Raw genomic sequence first — 11,840 nt, forward strand, 5'->3', positions numbered from 1 at the left:
AACAGTTCATTGTGCGGCTAGATGTTGTAAACTGGTATTTGTTTTTAAATTATTTTAATTTATTAATGAACTGATGAACACACTAGTTTGTAGAGCATTTTTTTCCATTTACTGCACTTTGTTAAGTGTGTCAGTCACACATCAAAAGTGAAATGCCCAGCTGCGCTGTGGCTAATAAATTAAATTCTCACACATACACAGAAAATAGTCTCTTTCCAAGAAAACTGAACTGAAAACCAGAATATAGTTGCTCATATATTGAAACAAATTAGGTTAAATATTTCAAGAGGGTTACCAACTGGTATGTTTAGATTTAGGGGTTGGTTAGGACAATATATCAATTAATTTTTTTACAATTAAACTAAATCATTCCTGAAAAATAATAATTAAAATGTGGTCCTGAAACTGTCTCCGGTACTGCAGGAATATCATTCTTGAGTAACTTGAAGTACTGAGTTACTCATACATTTTGATAGCAATTAACATAAAAGATTGTTAATTCACTTTTTTGTTTTGAGTTCTTGCAAATCAAATGAGTTATTTACTTCACTGTAAACCCTAAGTTGTCAGAACTCAAAAAAGTTGAATGAGAATTTTTTACGTTAAGAAACTCAAAGTTTAAGTTAGAATTTTATTTTGTACTCATACATTTTTATTCTAAAACTTGAAATATTTGAGTACACTAATTTATACATTTAACTTAAAATGATCAGGTTCTCAACGTAAATATTTTGCTAGTTATAACAAACTAATTCAGAAAATGCCAACATGCTAATTTGCTAACATGTTAACAATAGCATGGTATAATACTTAGTGAATGAGTACAGCAACTTAAAACATGTAACTTACCTGCTCTCAAACCAAGCTGCATGCACCACTTGTCACCATGATAATAACTCTCCAAAAACCCACATTAAAGGGTTAGTTCACCCAAAAATGAAAATAATGTCATTTATTACTCACCCTCATGTCGTTCCACACCCGTAAGGCCTTCATTCATCTTCGGAACACAAATTAAGATATTTTTTATTAAATCCGATGGCTCAGTGAGGCCTGCATTCAAAGCAATGAGATTTCCTCTCTCAAGATTCATAAAGGTACTAAAAACATTTAAAACAGTTCATGTGAGTTCAGTGGTTGTACCTTAATATTATAAAGCGACGAGAATACTTTTTGTGTGCCAAAAAAACAAAATAACGACTTTTCAACAATATAGTGATGGGCGATTACAAAACACTGCTTTGGTGTCAGTGATTCAGATCTCCTATCAAACGGCTAAACTGCTGACATCACATGACTTTGGCGCTCCGAGTCACTGATTCGATTCGTAAAGCTCCGAAGTAGTGTTTTGAAATCGGCCCATCACTATATTGTTGAAAAGTCGTTATTTTGTTTTTTTGGTGCACAAAAAGTATTCTCTTCGCTTTATAATATTAAGGTACAACCACTGAACTCACATGAACTGTTTTAAGTATGTTTTTAGTACCTTTATGAATCTTGAGAGAGGAAATGTCATTGCTTTGAATGCAGGCCTCACTGAGCCATCGGATTTAATCAAAATATCTTAATTTGTGTTTCGAAGATGAATGAAGGTCTTACAGGTGTAGAACGACATGAGGGTGAGTAATAAATGACATTTTCATTTTTGGGTGAACTAACCCTTTAACACAAACTCTTCTAAATTAGCATAACAAAACATTAATCACTACTAAATCTCCCTTATCCATTTTAATTTTATCATTCACTCTCCCTTTCGAGTGCCATGGGCAAAGCATGCTGGGAAATAGAAATCCCAGCCCAGTTTCAGTTAAACTTAAGTTAGTCTAAATTAAAAGAAATGAGTTCATACAACTCAAAACAATGAAACAATTCAGTTTACTTGAAATATGTCAGTGGTGTGAACTCAAAAGAAAAAGAAAGTTCTAAATACTCAACAGTTAATTTAACTGAACTTTTTTGTTTAATTTAAGTTTGTCCTACTCAAACCAATTAAGTATTTTGAGCATTAGGGTTTACAGTGTGTTTTGGTGTGCACCAGAGTTCAAATGGCAGTGTTCAAAATTCAAATGAACCGCACTAACAGAGCAATCGCACCAGAGTTCATTTTAATTTATCCAAACTGCCAAGTGTGAACACAATCTTAAGTTATATGCTGTGTATTTATCATAACAATGCTCAGAAAGATTGTCATGTTTTGTAAAATGCAATAGCAGGTTTAATAATATAGCAGAGTATATTCTTTCTTTACCATTCGACTGTGAAAGATTGTTTTCTGTTTTGTTTTTCTCCTATTGAAAAAATTGTTGATTTTCAAATAACACATCAGATCAGAACTTATGACTATTAAAAGCAGAGGAATTGTATATGGAAAGATGTGTGTCTACTTTAACTAGATGTGATACACGTACACCAGAGCCACGAGGAGTCACAGACCCAAGCCTACTGTCTGGATCACATGGCTTCACTTGTTGTGAAACAGGAGGGGTCTGACCATGCCCGCCAGGACTTTTGGCAGCTGTGATGCAATGACCTCTGACATCATCTCTGGAAACTCCACCTTCATGGCGTCCGCCTGGATGTATGTGCTCAGACAGTAGAGATTGACCTTCTTCGCAATCTACACAAAGATAAAGTCAACGTCACACTTCAAACTCCCCTATCACGTTTTGCGCATTCTGATATATAACAAGTGATGGCGTGAATAAAGCCGCTTCATTAGTGACCTATTTCATATCGTGTATTGCGCTTGTGCAATGAACTATTTATTTGATGTATTTTACGCACTGACATCACACTGTTATCTGTGTGTTCTGAAACAACAGATTAACCCTATAAAGCGTACTGTACACAAGGCCTCTAAATTATGAACATGATCGAAACTGCTCTGAAAAATCTGTCGTACACAATCTTTTACATGCCTTCTGCCATCTGATTGATAGTTTATACTTTTTTAGGAAGTAAAAGGCCTTTTAGTAATTCTAAACTTGGCACACGTGTCTTTTTGCTGTGAAATCTTTACTGATTTTTAGGTAAGTAAGCATAAGAATTACTTTTCTATTGTTGGTAATATTTCAAGATGAACACTTATTGGACTGAAGAAACGTGGGTTTACTTGACTATCCATACATAATTTGTTAAAATGAAAAATAAATTATCGGACCTTTAAAGGATTGTTTCACTTTAAAATGAAAATTACCCCAAGCTTTACTCACCCTCAAGCCATCCTAGGTGTATAAGACTTTCTTCTTTCTGATGAACACAATCGGAGTTATATTAATAAATATCCTGATGCATCCGAGCTTTATAATGGCAGTGAACAGGTCCAACGAGTATGAAGCTCAAGAAAGTGCATCCATCCATCATAAACATCCATCCATCATAAACGTACTCCACAACATACTTTTTGGCCATATAAACTTGTGAAACATTTTTCGTAAATTGAATACGGAAGGCGCAGGGCGTAGCGTTACACTTTCTTTCTAAGTTGAATACGGAAGGCGGCCTGGTGGAAGCTTTACATTATAACTTGTTAAATATAGATATTTTTCTTACACAAATGCATCGCTTCACTTCAGAACTTTATTAACCCCTTTATTAAAGTTTATATGGCCAAAAAGTACGTTGTGGAGTACGTTTATGATGGATGGATGTTTGGATGGATGCACTTTCTTGAGCTTCATACTCGTTGGTCCCGTTCACTGCCATTATAAAGCTTGGATGCATCAGGATATTTATTAATATAACTCCGATTGTGTTCATCAGAAAGAAGAAAGTCATATACACCTAGGATGGCTTGAGGGTGAGTAAATCATGGGGTAATTTTCATTTTAAAGTGAACTAATCCTTTAATTGTACATCTCTCAGTCATCATTGTATTGCATTATATGTTTTACCTCCCATAATAAAAACTACAGAGCTTTGATCACAAAACTAAGCATTTAAATATCATCTTACTATTATTATTACTATCTGTTATTGGGAGATACAGAGTGACAAATTATATTTATATGCAATTTATGTAAGTAGTCTGCTATTCTGTTATAAAATGTAATTGATTTACATTACAAGCTATCAGAATTTCATCTTACTTTTTGGCCATATAAATATCAGCATTGGGCCTGAGAATATTTGCACATTGGGAAATAGGAAAATAGGAAAATAGGATTGTATGAGAAAGCTCAGCAGCTACCTTTTCAAATGATTTTTTTTTTTTTTTGTCCTGAAACTTAAGCATTTCTTGAGAATGACCCATGTATATTAAGTCTATAACTCCTGCTGTACCTCATGCATGGCGTCCATGAGTTTGGTCAGGTGGTAGAATCTCTGTGAGCTGGCCACCACTCCTTTCTCCTTCAGCTGGATGGCTTTCACCAACTCACAGATGTAGCTCTGTCTCATTTCGTCAAACTGCGATTGACTCTTCAGGCCCTCCAGAGGAACTGTCACAAACACATCGATGTTAAAACATAATCGATAAACTACTGCTAAGAGTCATATTCGAATTTACAACAGCATTAGTGTCACAAATAAATCAAAGCTTCTGTAAGCTATTTCACGATGCATAAAATGTCCCTTCTACTGTAAATCAGTGAAATGACAGCTCTGTAAACGGTAAAAAAAATCTCTTCAGTGATGACAGCCTGCATTTGTGGCAGTTTCACAGTGTTCTATTAATACAATAATGTTGCAGTCAGCACAATTTAAAAAGCTTCTTTGGCATTAATGTTAATCTAATTTGAAAAATGTTAGCTTGGAATTGAAACTTAGTTTGGATTTTCAAGGTCTCACAGTCTGCCAAACACATATCTCTGTCTATCCATGTGGACTGGCATGAAGCCATTGGTTTAAAATTGTCCAGATTGTTAATATTCCATTCTGGAACACCGATCTGACCTGTAGAGGGTCAGACAGTAAGAGTTCTATGGGTCCCAGAGAAAACACAGAGGAATTATTACCAGTGTTGAGGAGCATCAAAGCCTTCATGCACAGAAACTCTTCCTTGGTCACTTGCAAGTTAGCGAATTCTTGTGGAACAAACTGCATAGCCAAGCACAAGTCATAGATCGGAGACCTCCTCATTTGATCCCTAAAATTTAAAGAGCTCTACTGAGTACATGCATATTTCAATGTCTGTCAGTTAATGCATATATACTGTATATACACCTGTTTACTGAATGTAGCTATTAAATCTGGCAGGCACTTTCCACAAATAGGGTATGAAATAGTTCTCTTATTAGTGAAAGGAGGTACATAAACATCAGAAAATGTTGTATGTTGTTACAGTGCTCGGCGTAAATGAGTACACCCCCTTTGAAAAGTAACATTTTAAACAATATCTCAATGAACACAAAAACAATTTCCAAAATGTTGACAAGACTAAGTTTTATAAAACATCTGTTTAACTTATAACATGAATGTAAGGTTAATAATATAACTTAGAGAACAAAATTTTCAGTTTTACTCCAATTAGGGTGATGCAAAAATGAGTACACCCCACTGAAAGTCTCTGGAGCAAAGCTAAATTTTAGACTACAGATATCTAATTTAACAAGAATTCAACCACAGGTGAGTCTAATTATTCATTACACAGGTGTTCAGCAGACAGTTGACTATAAAAGGGTGTTAAAACCCCTTCCCATTTCATGCTGTCAGCAATGGCACCACATGGAAGAGAAATGTCACAAGACCTGAGAAAGAAAATAATTTCTTTACACCAGAAAGGTGAAGGCTACAAGAAGATCAGAAAAGCTTTACTTATCAGTCAGAATACTGTGGCAAAAGTGGTACAAAAAAAAAAAAAAAAAAAAGATGGAACCGCAACCATCTCACAGAGACGTCCAGGTCGTCCACGGAAGTTAAGACCTCGACAGGAGCATCTTCTGATGAGAAGGGTTGAAGAAAATCAGCATGCAAGTTCACTGCAGTTATCTAAAGAAGTAGAAAGCCAAACTATGGTGACTATTTCCCGTGACACAATATGGCGTACACTGCAGATGAATGGCATGCATGGGTGCTGTCCACGAAAGAAGCCTTTCCTAAAGTCCAGGCACAAAAAAGTCTGCCTAGAGTTTGCCAGGGCCCATGCTGACAAAGATGAAGACTACTGGGACTCTATACTCTGGAGTGATGAGACCAAGATAAATGTTTTTGGAACTGATGGCTCCAAAACTGTATGGCGTCGGAAAGGTGAGGAATACAAAGAAAGATGCATGGTGCCTACAGTGAAACATGGTGGTGGCAGTGTCCTTATGTGGGGCTGCATGAGTGGAGCTGCATTTCATTGATGGCATCATGAATTCACAGATGTATTGCTCTATACTGAAAGAGAAGATGCTACCATCACTCTGTGCCCTTGGTCGTCGTGCACTTTTCCAACATGACAATGATCCTAAACACACATCTAAGGCCACTGTTGGATTTCTGAAGAAGAACAGGCTGAAAGTGATTCAGTGGCTCCTGATCTGAACCCAATCGAGCACCTATGGGGAATTCTGAAGAGACAAGTTGAGCATCACTCTCCATCCAGCATCCAGTCTCTAAAAGAGCTCATTCTTGAAGAATGGAAAAAGATAGATGTTGCAAAATGTCGCCAACTTGTTAATTCCATGACTAGAAGACTTGGTGCTGTCATTAAAAATCATGGAGGCCATACAAAGTACTAGATGTAGTAGTTTTTGTTGTGGGGTGTACTCATTTTTGCATCACCCTAATTTGAGTAAAACTGAAAAATGTGTAATCTAAGTTATATTATTAACCTTACTTTCATGTTATAAGTTAAACAGATGTTATATTAAACTTAGTCTTGTCAACATTTTGGAAATTGTTTTTGTGTTCATTGAGAAATGGGTGTGTCAGACAAAGCTGCTTTGAACTCTCAAATGAAATTTGTTTTGGCCTGATTTTGTTCGAAATGACATCACTCCAGTTCATTCTTCAGTTTAGCTTGAAGTATATCAGGGCCTTAGCATTTGAACAGATTTTAAAACAATTGTTTTTAATGTTACTTACTGGCTCAAGACAAGATCGGGTGCAAAGTACAGGTAATCAGGGGTGACGTTCTGGAATGTTCTCCAACCCAGCGAGAACAACATTAAACCCATCCAGGAGTACTGGATTAGCGTCATCTGGTCGTTGATGTGCAAATTGCGAAAACCTTTTAAACACAGATGAACAAGAAAAGTCTTTAGTGAAGCCTTAGAACTCATTGTAGCATTGTACGATTATGAAGAGCTCCATTGTTTGTGCTTTGGTTTGATCTCATAGTCATTCAGTAGGTAATGACTCATGAACGCTAGTCTCTCTTAGCCTAAAATGTTTGTTAGGCTGATTGCAGTGGTGTTACCTGGAAGAGACTTGGACCATCTGACAATCCAGAGCAGCTGCCTCTCACAGAGTCTGTTGAGACTGTTGAGGAGAAGGTGGGGAAGCTCTGGTTGCGAGCTGTCGTAGCCAGAGTAGACCACCTGTGGCTCAATGCCCTCCAGAATGCTGATCATCTGCGGGGACAGCTGCAGCTCACGGATGGCTGGTATACCGGGCAGGGAGGACACAGTTTGAACATCAGCCAGTAGGGTTAACGGACCCTGAAACATCAGTGATGGACTCAACCCTGTGACCTTCAAACTTGCAAACCGCTTCATCTTACGGCCTGAAACACACAAATGCACTTTAATGGGGGTTCATCTTGATCATCTTGTTGCTCTTATTGAACTTCGATATGCTACTGCACATTAAAATACTAATTACTTCTTGTGATTTTTTAGGGTGGAAGCCAGTGTCTTGCTTAATGATCTTTAAGACGGTCACTATTTCAATTTATTTTTCTTCAAATTAAGGTATAGTTTACCCAAAGATATCCTTTACTCTTCTGATTTTTTTTAACTAATATTAAAAAATACATCTTCTGATTTTAGTGATGTATTAGTAGATGCTTAGTTAACATTGCATTACCTAAGATTAATAAATTATTTAGAAGTATTTTGCATTGTTAATTCATGTTAACTAATGTCATTAACTAATGTTCACAAATGAAACCTTATTGCAAAGTGTTACCAACTATACTTAAGATTGGCCCTTTAGAAAATATTCAACATTTTAACATATAATGACTGTCCATTAAGTCTAAGAAGCTTGAGAAATTATGTTTTTAATATATAAATACAAAGCTTATATACAAAAAGTAATACCTCCAAGCATCATCCCTGCCTGGTAGCACTTTCTAAGGCGACATGCGGGACAATTTTTTCTCCTGATTTTATCAACAATGCAGTCATTTCGTCCCGCACACAGGTAGTTATGGTGACCTAGACAAAAGAAAAAAAAATGATTAAACTTATGAACTTTTTTTTTTTTTTTTTAAGGAAGATGATTTGGAGAGTACAGCGAGAGAAAAAAGAAAAAGACACAGAGCGAATTGGTTTGAAGCAAGGCTGACAGGGCATAGTGACATGGCCATGGTCAGACATAGTGGCTCTTACATATCTGTCCTCAGAGATAAGAATAACAAGAAAGAACACTGTGAACATTGGTCCAAATGATAATTACCATCTTCTGGGACACTGTATACACCCTGACTCACGCTCTTCGAAACATGAAATAAAAATTTCTGTTTGCAACAACACTACAAAAAACTGATATTAAAATAATAATAATAATAATAATAATAATAATAACAACATGCTAAAACCTTTTGTGTGGTTGTTTTGTGGTTTGTAGTCCACATTGGTTTACTTCCAGGCATTCTACTATATTCTAGTGTATGCCTTAAAAATGCCAAAACTAACATTTAGAAAATTTGCACATAGTCTTTCTCTACTGGAAAAATACTTAATTCAATCAAATTTTTCAATTAAAATTGCTCTCAAGAATGAGATTGTCCCACTCCCGATACCATCTGCTGTCAGCTAGCAAGTAACAAATCGTGCTCATGGCTGTGACATACCTAAAGCCTATTGGCTAGCCCTTAGATATGTCCCGCCTACACTTCCTGTTTAGGAAGTTTCCCATTTACGAAATACATCAACACAGAAGAGAAACTGCAGTCTGCAGAGATTATGGGGTCTTCAGTATACTATTTGGTAACACTTTATTTTAAGGTGACGTAGTTACACGTTACTACATGTACTTACTATAGTAATAACGTAAATAATGCATAATTACAAGTAACTAACCCTAAACCAAACCCTAACCGTAACTCTACAGTAAGTACATGTAGTTAATTAATATTACTCAGTACTTATTTGAGTAAGTATACTATAACTACGTCATCTTTAAATAGAGTGTAACCTACTATTTTGACAAAATTATAACAGTTTTAGCACAATGTTGCTCACCCTCAACAGCTCTCTTGAAAAACACCTTGCAGCTTCCACAGGTAAGAACTCCATAGTGACAACCCGAAGCCTCGTCTCCACATATAACACACAGTCTTTGAGATGGAACCCTGAATATAAGCAAGACACAATGTTCTCTGGATGGTATAACCAAAACACATCCTAAATGACAGTGGCTTAAACATATATTTAGACCAGATGGTTTAAAATAATTCAAAATGTAATTCCAAATAGCTGTAGATTTGTTTTTGTCTAATACAATAACATTTCCGCAAGTGTCCACTAAGATAGGCCACTGTACAGTATGTTCTGACTTTTGACCTTCTGATTAATGATCTTTAATGAATCTTTAATGGTTCGCTCATTCAGTGCTAAATTATGCGCTCAGGTTCCAGCTCACTTCAAGTGGATCCCAAAATCTTGATGTGCTGGTTCTGATGTGATGTAAAATGTGCAAGAAGAAGGCAGTTTTTAGGAGCAGAATTAAGCACCCTTGATTTAGAGAATAACTAAAATATGATACCATATTTTTTTAATCATTTCCCATTGAATAATACATAAGAGGAATTCAAACTGAATTGGCAACATCCCATGTCTTAATATAATACATTTAAAAAATGACTTCTTAAATCTTCTGTCTCCATCTTGTAAACGTGCGTCATGTTAGACTCCATTTTGAATAATTTGGGGTGAAATAGAGCATTCTAGGACATGTTGTTCCATCATGTGCCATAAAATTAGTTAATGAATTTATTAAATATAATGAAATATATAATATATATATATATATATATATATATATATATATATATATATATATATACACACATACACACACACACACACACACACACACACATTTCACCCAAAATTTTATGAAAAACTTTTTGTTACCAATTATTAATTTTTTAATGATAAAATTCAATCTACACACATCATTTCATTTCGACTTCTTTTAATTAATGCACTTCTGCGTCATGTTGCTTAAATTCAATTCTGAATGGCGCACAACATCGTTCTTACCCTGAGAAAGCCGAGTAGACCGTCTGTGAGCGCGGGATGACGCCCTCTGCTGAAGAGTATCCAGCGTGCTCGTCATTCACATTAGTGGACTGATACCAGAACGGGGAGCTCGCGGGGGAAACCCATTTAGAAATGTCCGATTTGTACATCATGGGAGCTGCGCTTGTTCCATCGAAATTCAGCATACCCCTGCCTAAAGAAGGTGATACTCTTCTCGGAGGTGGCAAAACCAATGTAGATTGATTCATGTCCAACTGAAAGTTAGAGGAACTGTCCACAACTACCTGTTGGGCAGCTTGAGATGAAAGCAAAGCTGAATACTCTTCAGTAAACCCACACTGCTGTTTCATTTCGGTAGAGTCGTAGCAGCTTTCCAAGGCGCTTATGTCGAAATCAGTGTTGGGTGGCTCCATAATGAGAGATTGTTCTTTCTCATCTTTGATAAACGAACTCTCCGGAACATCTGTCTCCTTCGGCAGAAGCGCTTTTGCGCTCCACTGTCCGGTTTCGACTTTAAGAAATTCATCCATTTGATCAGTATACGTTTTGGTCCCGAGAGGCAAGTCAAGCATAGATAGTTGATCCAGAGCGTCGGTGCTTGTTCCAGGCGCGCAGCCGAGTAAAGACTCCGCGTGTCCAAAATTACGCACGGAGAACCTGCCGTGCCCAAAACACTTGTCCGTATATTTCTCCATTAAATTACTTACTTCCGTCCTCATCTCTGTGGAATCAGCGAGAGAAGTGTTCACAGTGTCCATTCTACTATTAGTTTTGGTTTCCATAATCAGAAATCTGGAGATGCGTCCTCTCTGTTTGGTTGGAAGTTGTGATCTGTGGCGTATAACGGTCTCTGTGTATTACTCCTTGTGGTGAGAGGCTGTACAAAAATGTCCCAGCAACTTATTCCTAAATATGAAACAACAACCACTCTAAAAAAATATATACTTTATTAATTATAATGTTTATTTTATAATATCTGTAATATAAAATATATGCTATTTGATATTGCCTTGATGTAGAAATCATACTATATTTAATTAAACTATGCTAACAAAATGCATTTGAACTGTGCTGCCTCTTATTTTTAATTTGAGTTTTTGAGTAAAGACTGTCTATATCAAAACAAATTAAAAGTTAATTTCTTACCTTTTGAGTACAAGTCAATGACTTAAAATTAAATATAGTCTCATGTAAAAGTGTGATGGCTGAAGACACCGAAATATCATGGTAGTGACCTGGTAGTCATGGATGATGTAATGAAATAAAATGCTGAAATATTATCCAACATGCTCCAGCTACATGCTCCAGAGAATGTGTTCAGCACGAACTGGAAGAAAGACGATGTCCTTCTAATTGATCTCAGCAGAAGTTACACATGGAGTGGGTTTGACAAGCAATTTGTTTCCAGACTGAATATGAAAACTATGTACTAAAGTATCTGTCTGCTTCATAATTCAACTAAAACTCTCTGTGATGTCTGAACTT

General features: G+C 36.3%; 1 protein-coding gene across 2 annotated transcripts; it reads right to left on the reverse strand.

Moving 5' to 3' along the window:
- Nucleotides 1-2,088: 2,088 nt before the first annotated feature.
- Nucleotides 2,089-11,840, reverse strand: pgr (progesterone receptor). 2 transcript variants are annotated; one of them, XM_051870966.1, is made up of 9 exons: nt 11,502-11,840; nt 10,356-11,261; nt 9,333-9,442; nt 8,187-8,303; nt 7,343-7,648; nt 7,009-7,153; nt 4,956-5,086; nt 4,282-4,439; nt 2,089-2,617 (listed from the first exon to the last, which is right to left on the reverse strand). In XM_051870966.1, exons 2-9 carry the CDS (start codon nt 11,135-11,137, stop codon nt 2,462-2,464), a joined length of 1,905 nt encoding a protein of 634 aa, XP_051726926.1. In that variant the 5' UTR covers nt 11,138-11,261; nt 11,502-11,840; the 3' UTR covers nt 2,089-2,461. The 2 variants fall into 2 exon arrangements, with proteins under 2 accessions (XP_051726926.1, XP_051726927.1); XM_051870967.1 differs by having other exon boundaries at nt 10,356-11,284.

Source organism: Ctenopharyngodon idella, chromosome 18 (assembly GCF_019924925.1).
Source record: "Ctenopharyngodon idella isolate HZGC_01 chromosome 18, HZGC01, whole genome shotgun sequence".
NCBI classification, from domain to species: Eukaryota; Metazoa; Chordata; class Actinopteri; order Cypriniformes; family Xenocyprididae; genus Ctenopharyngodon; species Ctenopharyngodon idella.

Excerpts from the sequence above, each read along its gene's own strand:
- pgr (XM_051870966.1), bottom strand. The coding sequence starts at position 11,137 with ATGGAAACCAAAACTAATAGTAGAATGGACACTGTGAACACTTCTCTC. Across the intron at positions 8,304-9,332 it reads TTTCAAGAGAGCTGTTGAGG|GTCACCATAACTACCTGTGT; the intron begins GTGAGCAACATT and ends TCTTTTGTCTAG. Across the intron at positions 5,087-7,008 it reads CCCGATCTTGTCTTGAGCCA|GGATCAAATGAGGAGGTCTC; the intron begins GTAAGTAACATT and ends TTTAAATTTTAG.